This window comes from Heliangelus exortis, chromosome 7, assembly GCF_036169615.1.
Source record: "Heliangelus exortis chromosome 7, bHelExo1.hap1, whole genome shotgun sequence".
NCBI classification, from domain to species: Eukaryota; Metazoa; Chordata; class Aves; order Apodiformes; family Trochilidae; genus Heliangelus; species Heliangelus exortis.
In genome coordinates this window covers 9,411,668-9,430,314 of record NC_092428.1, presented here as the reverse complement: position 1 = coordinate 9,430,314, position 18,647 = coordinate 9,411,668, and the positions used below count along the sequence as shown (strand labels likewise).

Genomic DNA, 18,647 nt, shown 5'->3' with positions numbered 1-18,647 from the left:
TGTGTTTCATGGTAAGAAAAATATTTCCTTAAAAGGGAAAACCCCTGGGTTCTTCAGATTTGCTGTAGCCTTATATTCTGTCCCCACTTGTAGCATTTTTGGCATGCTGACTTCTCTGCTTTCTCTTGGTGCTATCGTCAGTAGTGTTCATCAACAGCCTGAGGATTGTTTGTTACTTGTGTCCTTTGGATATTCTTTATTTCCCCTTGAATATTAACACAATATATTGTAATGCTCATATACATAAATACAGCTGTTAGAAACTTAGTTTCCCACTAGAACATATCAAAGCATATAACATCTTAACTATGCTAATAATTGTTTCTCATCCTCAAGTGTACTCTGAATGGCTGTTATTAAAAAAAGAATTAAAATAAGAGAATTATGAGAAGTTATAAGTAAAATGCAACTCCAAACCAATAATACAACTTGTCCCTATTTCTGTTTGGTTTGTTACCTTACAGAATGAGTTTTTTCTTGCTGAAAACTTCCTAGGAAGCATGTATTTTGAAATATTTTTTTAGTGGAAAACAAATAGAAACAAAAACCCAACAAATCCTGGACATTACAACAAAGGAAAAAAAAAAGGACACATGATGTAATATTAAGCATTCTGAATGTATTTTATATAAGCTTTCCAAGAATAGTGTATATTCTTTTATGTTTGTGTTTCTTAAAATCCATCATGAAGTAGTGTTCTGAATATAACACAAATCCATTACCAATGTTTACTGTCTTAGACATTAATGTGACTAAGCAGCATCAAGGATCAGAAGCATCCATTAATAACCTTCAGCACTGTCTTCTGTAATACTTCTAGTACTTTACATACTTTGTCAGTCATAAACAAAATTATTATGGAGTTTAAAAATCCATTACAACCACAGAAGACAACCAGTCAGCCACAAGAAACAGATTTTCCTGAAAGTGGATTTTTAAAAACAATCTAAAAGGTAGCAATGTATATATGATAAAAGGTTCTATTTTAGGTTTTTTTTCTGTGATTTCCATTGATGCCAGAAGGAATACTGAGAAGAGAACGAGGACAGAATATGCCCTTATGGTCAGAGATGCTGTGAAATGTCCAGTGTCTGAAATTAGGAAGAAACAGCATAGGGAGCCACCTAATGAGACTTTACACTCTCCTCCATTAAGGATTATGAGTTCATTTCTAAAAATACCCCAATTCCTTATGTGGTGCAGTAAAGTGCTATACTTGTACAGTAGGAAACAAGCTGTAGTCCTTGTGAATCTCTACCTGACAGACATTGACTACAGGGGTTTTCACAAGAGAACAGAGTTAAATTCAGTATTTTAAATCCAGTATTTTCAGTTCACCTTCCAAAAATGGCATAGGCATTAAGAACTTCCCAAATCATTAGGGCTTGACTACTGGTAAAACTTCCTGAAACCAAACTGATTGCACAGTTATTTACTTCAGCAAGCAGTTTTACCCTTACCACCCTCCATTGTACTGTGGGCAGTATTCCAGGTACTGGGAATATAAAATCCTTGTGACTCACACCCTTGCAGGTTTTTCTTCCGTTAAACCAAGGAGTTAACTGTGAATTCCCATGGGGCCATCACATTATTTCAGAATAGGCTAAGTCAGGAAAATTATCATGTAGCTGGCTGGCTCTGAAATACAATTCCATGAACTATGACCTTCTCAAGATCCAATTGTGAGGCAATATATTAGGGTATAGTGTTTGTAAATAAATGTTGGTAAGAGATTAGCATGGTTATCCAACTCCACTTAAACTCAGCCAGATGTCCCTAATGTGTCCATAATGAGAAGACTACATAGCCATTATCTACATAATTTGATAGAGAGTGTTTGTAGGCAAGTATAATGGGAGAAATCAGAGAAATCAGTGCACATAATTCAACAGGACCCTAAATAAAAGACTGAAACAGGACCAAGATGAAGTAGCAAACAATTCGTGATTTGCTGGTAGACTGGAGATTGGTTCTTGACTTTTCATTTCATTCTTTATCATGCAAGGTGGACTGAAATAGCAATGGACAAAATGAGTTATCAGTCACAGATGTGCAGACAACACAAATAATAAAAGATATTTGGCTTCGTGTGAGGCTTGAAATCATGCTCATAAAAAAGCTAAACAATTATAAAGGAAACTTGTCAAGTAAGTGAAGATTTATCAAGATGGGTTTTGGAAAAGTATTTATTAAGAAAAAACGGGAAGTTTCAACTGTGAAACATAGTTTAAAATCTTTCTGGTCACACAGTAAATATTTATGGAATAGGTAGTTACTAGGCCAAATACTAACCAGAGCATAGGCAGCTATGGATAAAAAAATCCATCAGAAAATTTAATTTATTAGAGTAGCATTGTTCACATGGGATTTTTTTTTCTCTTTTCAAATAAAATTTCACATAAAATCCCACTATTTTTTATTACAGAAGTATACTGTTTAGGACTAGCTTCTAAAAATACACATTACGTGTCTTTTCCTAATTTTTCTGCTGCAGGTGCTCTCAGCACCAAAAGGCTCTGTCATTTTGGGGTCTCTATGAGCACAGGTAGCAGCCAATTTGCAGAATTAGCTTGTGTGACTAGCTGACATCCATGGTATGATAAGTCTTATATGCTGATCAACATCTGTGAATGCTAGAACTGTAAGAAATGTGTATAGACATATGCAGCATTCATGGGTATAATTTAAATATGGCACAGGAGCACGAGGCTTGATAACTTAAGGTAAAATGCAAAGTTTTCTAAAATCAACTTGAGCTTTCTTCCTGAACTGCACCAAATGATCTTCAGAAGCAGAACTGGTTTCTCACAAGTGAGGCACAAGTTATATGTAAATAAAACAGTATTTAAACTTTGAGTTTGTATTGGATTTTCATGCCAAATTCAGATCTGGAATAATTTAACAGATATACATAGCTTTCCTGGAGTTGCATATGCTGCACTGACTGATTTCGTCCTTTCATGGTCAAAGTTTCTTGGATTTCAGAAGTATCTGTTACTAAATTCATTGCAGCATAATAAAAAACCTGACTTCACATTCACTAGCTTAATTTGGAATAATGAAAAAAAAATCACTGGAGATTAAATAATTGCAGTTAAAATGGAAAGACTCAACAGGAACTCACAGAATTCATGCAAGTGATGTGTGACAGTTCAGAGGTAGAAATAAGCTGTCCTTCTAGCTTTTAGCACAGGAACAGCCCTGTGTTATGCCAGAAATTTTTGTCCTGCTTCAACATGAGGCAGAGAAAGACACACTTTTACATTATCTTTTATTCTGCTGATTTCTTTGTAAATTTTTAGAAAATTAGGTACTTTCATCTATATGCAGTACAAAGCCCCATCCTGCAACTGGATCTATGTAACTGAAGGCTTTTTTTCTGGGTGGAGTCCTGGTTAAATTAGTATAGTTTCACATAAATACCAGGATATGTCCAAGTGATAGTTTATAGGATTTATAGGAACTTCTTATTATATGTACAACCCACCCTATCTTAGACATTGTACATCTTCCATGCAGTATGACACTGCACTGGGCAACATACCTTCTTGGGTTTCCTATATATGTGTATAATATATACACAAATAAAAAGTATCACCTGCAAATAATACTTGGGGTGTGAAAGACACAAAATGTAAACATTTTATTTGGCAGTTGTTTCAAACAGGTGAATAAATAAATGGAAAAGTACATCTTAATATTCTTTATAGCAACAGATGCAGTTGTGCACATATTTACATACTGTGGATGCAAAGAACAGTTAATTTCATTTCTTTTTGTTAAAAAATGCAACTTCCAACACCACTAGACTTGACAATTAAAGATGAAGATACTAGTAATACTTTGTTCTAGCAATCTCAACTTTTAAAGGCATTCATTTGGAAGTAAGATAAGAGTCATCATGCATTTAGTTCATTTTGTCCACTTATGGTAGAAAGTCTGATGTAATCTGAGAATTATGAGTGTCATGCGCTTAAGTCAACTATGACATGTTTATAGATCAATGTAGTCCCCTTAAAACTTGAAGCAAAGAGAAAATCTCGTTTATCGATGGAGACATGTATGAAAGATCTTGGTGCCTGTACGTTTAATTCTTGAAACTTCACAAATTTTGCCTTTTCAGCATCCCAATAATAGACTTGAGTGAAAGAATAATCACTTCCAAGAATGGCATATTGATAATTACTTATCTGAAGCGGCTGGAATACCATTGACCCTCGGGATGGCATCCTTTGTAAATCCAGAAATGCTGAACCACCCCATTTCATTACTTTAGAGTCCCCAATAAATCTTGTTAAGCAAATGTATACATCCTCTTTCACTTTGAAATGTTTCACTGCATATGCATCTTCCATATCTTGGATATCAAAACGCTTAACAAATTCATTTGTTCCTTTGTTCCATTGATATATTACAGGTCTTTGGGAACTACTTGACAGAATTAAATGAGGTTTGCCAGATATTTCAAGATACTCCACATCAGTATCTCTGTACCAGGCATGCAGAGACTGATGGGAATAAAATCCATTCCCATTCCACTTGTAAACCGTGGTGAAACCAGCCTTTGAACTGTCTGCCACAACAAAATACCAGTCTTCAGCAATCCTGAAAGTCTCAATGTCATTGGGTTTTCGGATTTTAAGGATTTCAATATCTTGAATTTTTATAAACTTATTAGCAAAAATATCTCTTTTATATATGTGGGAGCCTCCAAACAGCTGTGCAACAATGACATACAGCTGACTCTCAATAACTATAGGTTTACATACAACAGTTGAAGTACCTGTAAAAAGAAAAGTAAAAGACAGGGTTAGCGACATTTTTTGGGTCAGCTGTTGTTATTTGTTGACAAGTATGCATTATTCATACCTGTAATGTTGTCGTAATTCCTGAACATCACTTCTACATGGTCCCATTCAAGAAAGATGCATTTTCCAGTAAAAGGCTGAGCAATAACCACATGTTCATCATTCATGTATGAGAAAGTATCTACTGACAGAGATTGGTATGGCAGGGACTGATAAACTTCAAATTCTGCAAAAGTGCACACAACGTATGGTAATTACAGAGATACTTTCCACACTGCACTGAAAAAACATCTGGTTAACAGATGCCAACTTACTACAAATTACAGTATTTCAACAGTAGCCCAATTTTCCTGTTGATAAAGGAGCACTGCAACTTGTTTTTCAACCTTTCTCAGTGAAAAGAGGTGCTGGTTTATGTCCTGGTTCTCCATATCTTTAGGTAGCCTATTACAGGCTGAGTAGAAGCTGCAAAATAAGACCTAACTCCCAAGTGATTTGCATGTCAGACTTACGCCTGCACAGAATTCATGTTGATTTTAGTGGAAGTGCAGGCTTTCTGCAAAAATGGACCCTAGAATCAAAAAAATGTAGCTTTGACTTTATTTAACAAGATTAAATAATTTGAAGCATATTACCTGTAATAATACAGTCAAACTCTTTTGGAGAGAGGCTGTTGATTTTGCGCTTCTTATATTCTGGTGGACTTTCACAGTAAATGTCTTCAACTGTTGCATTGGTGCTGCCCAGCCATTCCACTAACCACTTCAGTTTGCAGTCACAGTTAAATGCATTGCCTCTAAGATCTCTATAACAAATAAATCATGTATTGAAAAGAAGCAGTCAGCTGATGGATTCCTCCTTGCAGGACAACAACAAGCTGGGCCCTTCTTAAGTATATACCCTCTTGCTTATTCTCAATTGATGCCCTCCTGGATTAATTTGTCCTGACCCATAGTCAAATCCACACACCAGAACTCCCACAACAATATTATTATATTATTATTATTATTATTATTATTATTACTACTACTACTATTACTATTACTATTACTATTACTATTACTATTACTATTACTATTATTACTATTATTATTAATATTATATATAATATATAATATATAATATATAATATATAATATATAATATATAATATATAATATATAATATATAATATATAATACATAATATATTGTTAAATATTATTATATATTATTAATAATAATGTACATTAATATTAATGCTATATATACCCCCACAGTAATTATATTAAGGTAATCAAGGAGGACTTAACTTGATGATGAGTATGACTTTTTGGTTGAGTTCCCCAAGTTTGCAGGTATACAAAAGCCTACCAAGCTGTTGGCCTCTTATTTCAGGAGACCAACAATTTTGGATTATCCTTTCTCAACAAAAGCATTCTGGACAACAAAACCAGGATTAGTGTAACCCAATGGTCAGCCAGTCAGTATTTACTGTCTCCTTCAGATAATATTCATCAAAGTCTTCAGGAGACACAAGCAAAGGAGTTCTGTTCCAAGTCTTTCACAGCTGTCTCCAGCCAGATTTCAGATTGTATGTACAGGAATGGGTGAGTGCCAGGACCAGACTGTGTGACCACCTGGCCGTGATCAGTCATGCCAAGTAACACTACCAGATACTCTGACCATCTCCATGTCTTACTGCTGCAGCTCTCCACTATGAATTCAGCCTATTTTGTATTTTTACTGGTATTTACATTATATATTTAAACAAGTCTATGTTTTGGTCTGGTTGAAATTAGATTTAGTATGAGATATGGTACTTAATAAGGCACGTGCTTTTGTCATAAAAGATAGACTTCCCAGAAATTATTTGCACATAGAAATGTTACTCCATTAAATATCTTCCACCCTCCCCTCATGCCATGCTCTCTCATGGATCCTTAAGGATACTTCCTTATTTGCTAAGTCTTAATGAACATTTAGCTCTCTTACAGAACCACTAAAAATATAACTTATCTTTGTAACTGTGGAGTATTCAAAACTAAAGCAAATTATCAGCAACAGTAGACAAAACCCAAGCCTACCCATAGTGGGTAGTCTCTTCCCAGTAATAAGATCCCATTACTTGTGGTTGGTTTAAATGGTTACTCAGAATGTCCTCTATAATAACAACCTCTTTATATTTTTAGTATCATTAATAAATTAATTAATTGATTTCTTACACATTTGTTAAAGAATCCAAGCCTTTGAATATGTCTTTTGGAAGCGATTGGAGATTATTATTTGCGAGACTCCTGCAAAAGAAGACACTTCATCATCAGTGCTAGTTCATGAAATTACATATCTGCAAAGTGTAATACTGTGTGGTTGTTTTGTTTGTTTTAAGATAAAGAACCCTTTTTTAAGATAAAGAACTCCAGCACTTAGTTCGAAAAGATTGCTTTTAAGAAGAGCTCATTTACTTTGTGACTTTTTCTTTCAATAAAATGCCATACTTCCTTCTGCTTTCTCACTGTTCAGCAGCCTTGCAGCATTTACAATACTTCACTTAGCAGGGTAGAAAGTGCAGTCACTGCTGGTGTTTTGCCAAAACCATTACTTTAAAACAATTAGTCATTATTTGATCTACTGCTGTTTTCCTCATGAGATACCAATACATGGTCTTCATATTACTGCAGCTTCTACACTTCCTTGTATCTCTTCTGGGAGGAAAACCTTAACACTAGATTTCATGCTGTTTGACTTAGGTTTAGCTCATAGTTTCTGGAAATATGCAATAATACACAAGAAATTACTCATCAGCATGAATTTATTTCCTGGAATGTGTTTATGTGTATGAGACCAACAAAAAACCTGCCATTAATTCCCAATTTCTAATGTTGGGAAAACTTGCTTAAATTAAAAAATCTAGTCAGTGATTCTATCTATCTATCTATCTATCTATTATTATTATTATTAATAATAATAATAATAATATATATAACATATAATTTAAAATTTATAATGTATTATTATACATTATTAAATATAATATATTATTAATAACAACATACATTAATATTAATAATGTATAATCTATTATATATCATATATAATAATATTAATATATAGAATATATAGAATATATATACTGAATCTATCTATTCAGTGATTCTATCTAGTAAAAATGAGGAGGAAATTGAAGCAGACTTTGAACAAACAATATATTACATTTCACTCAGACATGTCTGTGTGAGTCCACCAAAGGTCTGAATTCTCTCAGATGTCACTGAGGGCATGAAAGGGAAAGAATAATGTTGTAGGCTATACTTATTGATCCTTTTGATTAATGAAATAATTTATTATTTCTGAGAAGAAAGGAAAATGGAAATAAATTATTCTGGTTTGATTTCCCAGTTAGAATCTGTGGCTAGTAAGACTCAGAACTTCTGCTTTCGCTGGTAAATATAACAGTTAATAAATAACTAAAATTTCCCTAGCCAAGCAAAGCCAGTTAGGTACATACTTGGATTCAAAAACAGACCCAGATGTACGAGGTTTGCTGCCTCATTTAAAATTGTTTGCCTTCTCAGGAACAGAAAATACTGGATAATGCCATTAGTCTGTGCTGACTTTGCCACTTTCAAAGTACATCTGATTGTAACACTGTTTTGTCTATGTATCATCTGCTTTGCTTATGCTTAATTTTAGGTTCAACAGCAATTCTTTGAAAGCTGGGTAGCTTAGATAAAGCTAACTCGACTTGCAAGCTCTATACATTGCTATATATTTTTATTTAGCAAACTGAAAGGGAAGACATCCTTGGAAGTAGCAGAGGTTCACCACTGCCATGAGAATATGACCTACAGGAAAATCTATGCAAGGTTCATGCATTTGTCAGTTTTTGTATGAAAATTATGCATTTTACATTCCACTTCTAAAAAGTATACTTATATATTAGAAAACATTGGCTCAGATAGTATTGTATGTGGTATTTGGCTTACAATAACAGAGTACTGTATCACACATGCAGTTAAACTTACAGTCACAGTTCTGACTGTGCAGGAGTGCAATCAAAATTATATACTGTGGATAGAAATTATTGCCAACCCTAACAGCAAGATTTTGATATTAAATTAGATATTAATTTAGATTAATTAGATATTTGATATTAAATTTGTTATTAAATTAGTAAATTAGAAAAAAAAAGCTATATTTCTTTAATTGTTCTCTTCTTAAATCGGCTTGTGTTGCATTGTGATAAATCCTAGAGGGCTTTGTTTTACACTAGGGATGTGCTATAATAATCACAGTTAATTGCATTATAAAAATACAGAAGTTTGGATAGCTTACTGCATTGCAGAAATAATGTTCTGAAAAGGAAGTCAACAGAATAAATAGAACAAAGTTCATCTCTAACTTTGTGGAATTCATTTGAATGCTTATTTATTGTGATTCTTTTTAGCATATTTTATGCACACAAGTACTCTCCTGTTTCTTCATAAGAATGCCTCAGGGTGCCAAATGATTATTCTCAACTTGCATGTTCCATTTTCCCCAAAGGGTGCGGAGTGTTTCTGCAAGCAGATTAAACTAGGCACATTCTGTGGTTAGTGGACCTCCCTTTGCAGCTATTTTCTGCGAATTTCTCATTGTCTTCATGATTAGTGCTCCATGTGCAGCAGCAGCGTGATGCACAAATATGTGTCTCAAAAACGTGCATGCAACTACACGCAATCCGCAATGGCTCCTCAAATGTGGTTCAATCTTTTGCTTATGCTTTCTCTTGAAAATGAAACTGGTGAAGCATATTTCTCTCATATGAAACTGGTGAAGCAACCCACAGCAACTGACATAACAGGCAAGACAAGATGTTACTCTTGGACTGTATGTTCTGAGAAGAAACTCTGCCTCCCCCTGTGTTAGTAAAGCAATTTGCTCACTGGCAGTTGCAGCTACTAAATAAGTAAATGAATATGATAAATAATGTGCTGGACCTATTTGTGAATAGAAAGTTACTCACGTGTATAAATGTTTTGAAGATAGGATCCCAGTTACCAGCCTTATCCAATTATCTGCCGTTTAAAACAATGCTATAATTAAACCTATACCTCTAATACTGGTTTTAATGGAGTGTGTGCAGCCTGCTCATATGCCTTTTCCTCTCTCCTCTGTTTCCTCTTCCTCAGATCTTCCTCAGATCTAGAGCCATTCTATAAGTAGCTTAATCTACACAAGTAGTCACAGTAGGCTTGGTTACAGCCAACTGTGAGTCTTGTTTGTTCTGACCAAAAAGGGAAGAGCAAAGCGTTTTATGGTACATTTACTATGTGATGAAGGATGTGGTGAATTGCAATTCAACTATTATATTTATGCATTAACTATTTAAAATGGAACCTTTGCTTTCTCTCCTGTGTAAAAATGTATGAAAGAAAAATGTTAAATGACCTGTTTCAAAACCCTCCTGGAGATTATTGTGTTAAGGCCAGAAGGTCAGAATCCACTCCCTTTCCTATGACACACCCCAAGGATATATGCTTTAGAATGCAAATGCTCAGATGTGGGTATAAACCCATGTCAGGCACATCCTAGATGTTTTAGCCTCCTTCTCTTAACATGATTTTTGGTTTTCTTATGTTTTCACACATTACATATTGTATTTTCAATAAATGTACCACTTGTTAAAATAAAATTATTTCTAAAAAAAAAAATTGATATAAGAGACAAAAGCCTGTCTAAAATGTCTTGCTAGCTCAGAGCATGAGGATGCTACTAGTGTGTTTGCAGTGAAATGTTACAGGTATTTGTTGCCAGTGTGCATTTCACCTACTGAGCACAGCGTGAGCAACGTTTCTGCCGTGTGAGCATGGGAAGGGTTGCTCCTAGCAGCCACATTCACATCCAGAGCACCTTTGAACTGTGTCCCCTCTGCTATTGTGTGAAGAGGCTGCAGCATGTCAGAGGGCAAGGGTCTGGCCATGTTTCCAGGACATCTGAAGGGCTGAGCAGCAACACAAGGAATATTAAGCAGACCCTGGCATCAGTGCCTCACAGATCCTGACTGTGGGATGCTCTGGTTTGCATGAAGGAGAGGGTACTGTTCAGGGATTCTAAACCAGTCCTGCTGAAGACCAAAGAATTATATGCCCCAGAGTTAAGAGGAAGAAGTGGATTGGTAAGTTGTAATAAATGCGTCTTGTTGCAACTCTTCTATTTAGAATTGTTGCAGATGGGAATTTTCAAATTAGTTTTGGTCAAATTCAGATGGATACCGGTAGTGGTTGAAGTGGACACAGGTCCAAATAGTGATGGCTGGTCCCAGGAATGGCTGTAATATTCTCCTGGATGCATTCCAGACTGGGTTACCTGGAAAGGTGTGTGTGTCCACCCTTCAGCCTCTCACCACTGTGGCACCTCAGTGCTGACCACACCTCCCACACTGCCCTTCTCCAAGTCCTAAGCTGGCACTTGCCCTGTTGGTGTCCAGCTTCCTGACCCACACTGCTTTCTCCCTGCTCCTGCATGCTCAGCTGGAAAGTCCCAGTGCTCTGAGCAAGAAAGTCAGGCTGCTACTGCCAAACATGTACTGCTTGGAAGCTGTTTGGGTTCCAGCATTCTAGACATATCAGAGTTTGGAAGCCTTTGGTGGAAACACAAAGATTAACATTATAATTACACTACTAATAATGCCTCTTAAACAAACATGAACAGCTATATATCAAAATGCTCAATACAACAACACAGCAGTTCATTTACTGTAATAAATATACCAAGTAATACATTCAACCACTTTACTTACAGGTGAATTAAAGATTTCAGTCCTCTGAAAGTATTTCTTGAAATTGACTTAATGCTGTTGTTCTCTATAAACCTGTAATGGGTGGTAAAGGCATTATGGTCAAAGCAATGCCTGGAACTTGGAAGCCCACCCACTCTATAAAATAATTCCAGGAAATATACTTTTGCTCACTCACAAATATTCTAGATGAGGAAGGCCCATGAAAGCATCATCACTAATAGCATCAAAAGTGTTGGATGTAAACAACCTGTGTAAAGAGATGCAAAGCAAAAGACCATTAGGCTATATGCATCTTCAGAAAACAGTTCAGCAACCCTTGGTAGGCCAAATTTCCACTACCTGGTTTCATGGTTTTGCCTGCGCAAGCAGTACAGGATCACATGGCCAGTACTTTGTGCCATAGTCTGGTGCAAAGGGAAGGATCCAAAAACTTTACATTCTGGATACAAAACTTGCATACTGGAGCCATCTGATAAAATTCCATTGACTTCTGTGGGATGTAAATGTGGGTTTATCATGCCAGTAAAACCACAGGATTGTATGAGTACCACTGGAGACATACTTGGGTGACAGTGAAATGTACAAGTACTTCAGAAGTCTAAATTGTCTTGAAGAACACTTACTTTTTATGGCAACATAAGGAAACTATCCAGCTGGTTAGCCAGGCATCAGGTTGAATTTGCACCACTGACAGGCAGGAAAATCCCTTAACTTCTGAGTTAAATTTGTGAGCATATTTGACCTGAGGGGACTGAGAAGTTACTGAGAAAAAAATGGAAAATCCCTTAATTTAGTCAGTGTTCAAATCAGAACTATTTTTAAGATGACATTCTACCTGCTGGAGATAGCTCTTAGTGTGTACATGTATTTTTCATCCATATTGCAGTAAATATACCAGCAGCACATTTTATTTGATGTAATTTTGTAAGGTTTAAAAGTGGACTAGCATTGATTTTTCCAGCTTTATTTATGCTTAATTTGTCCATTTTAACTCAGCTCTAGGCTACCACACCCTTAATATGGTGAGGCATTGTCAAATACAATGAACTCCACCCCAAAGAAATACTAGATGCACGTCTATATTTTATTCAGTTGGACCTGGAGGATAGATTTACATTATGACATATTTAGGCATTCAGGAATCCAAGATTTCTAAGTATAAATTAATAAACTTAATGAATTAATCTCTTGTTTTTAAGTTGCTTTAAGCATAAATTGCAGTTGATTTACCTTCTGACATGGCTATTGCACACTGTGCTTTTTCCACTTCAAATGCATTCCTATATTTGTATGAAAAGCATAAGAGGGAATTCTTCATCTTGTTAGAAGCAATGAATATTTCTGTTTCTTCGAGAGTGTTTTTGTACAATCTCTGAACCAGAAGACCAATTTAGTAAATTTGCCAGCAACTAATTGGATTTTTCTGATATGATTTCATGGGATAATTTTGCCTGTTCTGTACTCTATCTTCCTTGTAATTTAAAGAACAAGGTGATATGTCTTTAAATAGTACAGCTATTTTAGAGGTTGCCAGGCTTACAGCATAGGTCTTGCACTTGAGCTTGTCTGGTACCTCCCCCCTATGGTTGTATCATGCATATTTGATGCACAGGGTGACTTTTCTCTCACTCTCTGACCTCAGACACCAGATTTGCTTGAGCTGTGACGCACCAGCTGGCTACTTCTGGGGACACAGGCTGAAGATACTGCACTGTGGGTAGGGACTATATTGCTTATCAGGAACTGTACACTGCTATCCAGGATGGATCCTGGTGCCATGATTACCTCCCTCCTCTCTATTGGCTTTCATGTCATCATTTATAAGGAGAGCCTAGGCATGTTGCTGATATGCAGAGTTTTGAGTGCTGGAGATAGGAGCTGGGAGATCTTCTCACCATTTAGGTAACACTCCTGCTGGCAAGGCACCCTAGCTGTTTAGGTCCTTCATACTCTTGTTATAACATGAAGAGTACAGAGCTTATCATCCATACTATTCTAGAAGAAAACCTATCCTGGCCTGGCACTTCTGAGTAGTGTTTAGCACAATGAGACCATGTTTTTTCCAGAGACCATTGCTGCTACTACAATAAAAATAGTATTAAACAATAATAGAGGCAGATATATTCCACACTCAGAAATGTGTGGCTGGCACACTGGAGACACAAGTTACAGCTAGGCTTTAAAAATGTAATGCTGGAGACTATTACATAAAAACACATATAGGGTGCTAAGTCTTGCTGTTGGCTAAATTAAACATATCAATATAGCTATAATCATGCACAGTTAAATCTTGCTGTAAGTTTTAATTAACCTGAGTTTTCCAGATTCTTCTTCCCTTACTATCTTCTGTCAAAGTTGAAAATTTTTCTTTTCCATGAAAAAGCTGGAGTTTTTGCCCCACAGATACAACCCTGCTCCTATGGTCCCTGTTTTAGGAGTCATTTGCGTTAGATCAGAAACCTGACCTATCAAAGATGGTAAGCAGCTCAGCTACCATCTCAGAAATCTATCTGAAAAACAGATCACTTGTGGAAGCCCATAATGGAAGAAAACCTGCTTGCCTGGGCTCAGAGCTTTTGTGGCAGCATTTACTAGCAGCAGCTTAGAACATGATTTTTAGCGTACCACAGACCATGCAAATTATTGCCATTGCCAGATCCCACAGTGCCAGGTGCTATAATAACTCAAAATTTGATGACTGTATCTGTCCTACTCCACCCTACCTAATTCTGCCTCCCTGGCAGTGGGATTGCTAAGTGTAAGTGGTGTATCGTAGCCATGTCCTACTCACTCTCTTCATATACAAACCAATGTTGCTATTTCTTTTTCTTTTCCTCTGAAAGGCCCATTTCAGGAATGGTGTGAAATGTGTCCTTTTTGTGATCTGTGGCCACCTGGGAAAAGCTTCTCAGGAATAAAGCACCATGGAAAAGCATTTAGGTTTCCATAGTAACTGCATTTACCTATTTACCCTGTATCCAAAATTGTACAGTACATCTGCACCTCCGTATCAGCTCCACTTGAGGTAGCAGAGTACAGCTAGGGTCAGGGCTTCAGCTATCAGTGCACCAGCAGTTTAATCTGACAGCCGTAGGGCTCCAATACACCAATATTACAACTCTGACCACATCTCAAGAGCAGGGGAAGTCAGTCCGGGACAGACACCAAATTCTGAGGTTGATCATATCGGGGACTCTCTCTTGCCGGATTTCTCAGACAAATCTGGGTGTTTGTCAGGCTGGCAGCACATCCTCTATAAACAGTTCAGGTTACACCCCCTCTACCTCTGTATAGCTCACAATTACATAATCGTGTGCCCACGTTCTTAGGAGAACCTGCAAGCCTGTAAAAATTCTATAGAGAAATGCATCTAATATTTAAATAGCCAAAAATACTTTAATCCTGTGTATACTTCATTGCAGTATTTGATTTTGAAAAAAATGCTTTTTTTTTTTTTAATTGGAGGTAAATGTTCATTACTTTCTGTTTTTGGTTTTTTGTTGTTGTTTTTTTTTCCAAAGAACACTGAATAACAAATAGGGTCAAATCCAGGTGCTATGAAGGCAAAACTCCCACTGAAGTGACTAAACTTCCACAGAAGTCAATGGCAATTTTACATGGAGAGAGACTTCAGGACCTGTCCCACTGCAGTGAAGGGCCTGATCTGAGGGGTTCTGAGCTCGCAGTCGATGGGAGTTGCAAATGTGCAGCTTTATTTCGGAATCAGGCCCCAGGACTGCAGAAAAGAAACAAGAATAGTTGTTGCAATGCTCAAAGCCCTCCCGTAATGCTAATTAAAGTACAATAAAGATAGCGTATATTCTGCCACCAAAACATTAGCACATAGTCATTCAAAGTAGCACTGACAACAGATAGCCTTGCAAAATACTGAGGAGACACACTTTGGAAAAAAATAAACATGCACTATTTTTCAAATTGCTAAAAAGTCCTGTTTTTTGCTATCTAATAATCTTCTTCTGCTGTCTCTTATAAAATAAATACTGAAACCCTTTCTATAATATTTATGGATACATATACATTTCACAACAAAAATTGTATCATATAAATATTTCTCACAGAAGCTGCAGAGATGGTGTGAGCAAAAAACTCCCTTCTGGGATTTTAGTAAAAGCAGATCTCACAAAGGATCTGGAAAGAAGAAAAAAACAAGAACCTTATATTAATGTAGTCTCATATATCCAGAGTTATAATACTGTTCTGGTCATCACAGAGAAATTTATTTATATAAGTAAAAAAAAAAATAAAAACAAAAAAATGAATGTTACAGGTTTCATGTAGTATAGAAGAAGATATAAAATGGGATGTGTGCACATACACAGACAGACAGACAGATGAAAGAGATGTAAAAATCAGAATTCTAGGATGCAGCACAATTTTAACACATTAGCTGATGATTCTGAATGCTGGAGGTACTCCCTGCAGCAAGCATCCTTCTGAATGCACTGAAACATCACACATCCTAAATTTTAAACCATAAATTAAATAATCAAATGCTTACAGCCCTTACAGTGAGATAACATCAGGCGGAACGCTGCGAGGAATAGATCTGGCATTTTCACATAAAGCATTATCTTTGGTACAAGTACACCAGGCAGGACATTTTGGCTTCACTGGTTTCTTCCCTTCAGTCAGCAAAAGCACAGATAAAAGGCATAAGAAATAAGCAATTCTTCTAAAGGGTCTGCTGGCATTTCCCATTCTTTTGATCCGCTCTCGTTCCAGTCAGTTGAAAGAATATCCCAAAACATGAACAGAGGTTCTTTATTCAGCCATTGGATGTCTTTCTGTAAGTCCAGGTCAATATTTGTCTCTGCTTTCCCAACCCTTTTCTTTCTCTTTCACTCTGTTTTTGTAGACAGAAACCTGCAGCTGATCTGTACGTTTCCACTCACTCTGGCAACGTACTGCTCAGAGAAGAGACCTGCGAGGTGCTGTAAGATGGGGAAAATCCAACCGGCTGAAGAAGGAAAAAAAAAAAAAAAGACTTGCATCACCACAAAAACACTGAGCACAACACAGCATTAGATTGCAAAGTGATGTAACTGAGAAATACACTGCTTTCTGTTTTCACAGAGAGGCCCTTTCCCTGTTACCAAAAATAGTACAGCATTATGTTTTGCTGGTGGGTGGGTGAGTGGGTGTGGGGTGGAGTGTATGCGTGTGGGGGGAGAAATCAGTCATCTCTTACTGGATCCCTACAACCTCGTGAACCTTTGAGAATTATGCTTCACATACTGCAAGCAGCAGAACTAATGGCAGCATCCACAGAAAAATGAAATCGAGCGAAACCATCAAAAGCATTGCTGCAAAAGCTGTTAGATTAATTTTTATCCTTAGCACTTATGGTACATATTTGTACGACTGAAAAACAAGAAAAACAAGCTGTCACACATGGAAAATATTACAATGTATGAGAGAATGCCTACAACTGTCATTCCTAAATAAAATATTTTCTCATTCAAAATAGACCTCAAATACTTGCCTTTTTTTTTTTTTTTAATAATTTATTGTTATATTTTCAGAAAGAGAGCCTTTTCTTACAGTTTTCTGAGCTGGATAAATAAAGTGGATCAAGAAGCATTCAAAATGGACATTAATTAACAGTTCAAGTTAAAAAAAATTATTTGCTTGGAGACTGATTTGATAATTTTAGATGGAAAAAATAAAATTGTTATTTAAACACCAGCCATATTAAGCCTGTAGTTAATAATAGACCTTTTTTGGAAAGTGACAGATCTTGATGGTAATAATGAATCTTTACAATACTACCTGGAGGCTGCAATTGAAATTAGTGCAAGCTGAAGTATGAATACTCCATAAGAAACAGTCCTCAGCCTGAAGACTTTACAGTAAACGACATTTAATATTTTATAGGGAACTTAAGCAGCACCTAAGTGTTATTGTATAACAAATGGTAAGGCAAAACTAACGAGTGCCAAATAGCTGGAAAGCAATATGGGATGCTTTCATTTTTTCCAATACAGGATTGCTCTTAGAAGAGCAAACTTTTTTGTGAACTTTAATAGATCTTGACACTTCCCCATCAGATCAGCAGCACTGTTTGTGTTACACAGATCACAAAGTCTAATAGTGACCAATGTCTACTACTGACCGAATGGCAGAGAAATTTAATACCATGGTGTTCACTCTTGAACTCCTTCACATAGGTACAGTTTCCTCACCAGGAGACACCTGTAAGCCAGGAGATTTCTCTTCATTACTGCTTACTCCTCTTTTGATTCCACGTAGCCACCTGGCTCTGGCCCATTGCTCCTGCAATCAATATTTCTAATCCCAAGACCAACACCAGTCCATTTCTCCTTCAGGAATGATACCAGCAAGTCCCACAGCATACCCAGATATGGGTGCCCAGATGGAATTTCAGATGCTACATGTGGAAGATGGCAAAGGGGGACAGCAGCCTCCAAAACTGCAAGAAATTTGGCATACGGACATGAGGCAGGACCCCAGCATTGCTGAGTCTGTGCCTGGGCAGTGGCTGAGGTCTCTCTCCCTGAGCTGAGAAGAGAACCACAGAGTTCACACCCAGTGGTGGGACTGCATCCTATGAGGAACGAGGGATAGTAAGAAACACTGGAAAAGCTTTCAGAGGCAGTGGGCTGTCACTGAAAGGTGAGGCCTGTGGTGCCTGTGCATCATCACACTCCTCACCTGGACCCGTGCCTGTGGAAAAGGGCAGCTTGTGTTTCCTTAGCTCTCTTGCTCTCTGCAGTATCTTTTTTTTAAAAGCTCTTTATTAATTTAAGTGCAGGCCCATGGTTTTGCTCATAAGGAAATCTTGCCTGTCAGCAGTCTCTCCTGAAGCAGGATTGACTTCAACTAGGAGTGACAGAAAGCTGTGTTATTTCTGAGCCTGTCCACCTTCTGTACAAAAATGATACAGAATTATACTAACCAAAGCACTGAAATCATTATAAAGTAAATACTGACATCTTCCTTGGGTATAAAGAGTACTTATTGTTCTGGAAATTATCTAACTGTACAGCTAAGAAGGGAGCTGGATTTTTGGGACTTGCATAAGTAGGGTACACTATCCTC

General features: G+C 36.8%; 1 protein-coding gene across 8 annotated transcripts in view; it reads right to left on the bottom strand.

Annotated features, from left to right (window-relative positions):
* Positions 1-599: 599 nt before the first annotated feature.
* The window catches only part of LGI1 (leucine rich glioma inactivated 1), a 34,204-nt gene continuing 16,156 nt past the window's right edge, over positions 600-18,647 (bottom strand). For 2 of the 8 annotated variants that reach the window (XM_071748689.1, XM_071748690.1), the window contains exons 2-9: positions 16,096-16,545; positions 15,645-15,716; positions 11,743-11,814; positions 11,568-11,639; positions 7,012-7,083; positions 5,444-5,613; positions 4,870-5,034; positions 600-4,783 (exon numbers count right to left, since the gene is read on the bottom strand). In XM_071748689.1, the coding sequence (XP_071604790.1) occupies positions 3,966-4,783; positions 4,870-5,034; positions 5,444-5,613; positions 7,012-7,083; positions 11,568-11,639; positions 11,743-11,814; positions 15,645-15,716; positions 16,096-16,286 (1,632 nt within the window). In that variant the 5' untranslated portion in view covers positions 16,287-16,545 and the 3' untranslated portion in view covers positions 600-3,965. Of the gene's footprint in view, positions 4,784-4,869; positions 5,035-5,443; positions 5,614-7,011; positions 7,084-11,567; positions 11,640-11,742; positions 11,815-11,906; positions 12,184-15,204; positions 15,304-15,644; positions 15,717-16,086; positions 16,546-18,647 lie in introns of those variants that run through there. The other 6 variants (XM_071748692.1, XM_071748693.1, XM_071748694.1 and 3 more) reach the window with 5 other exon arrangements.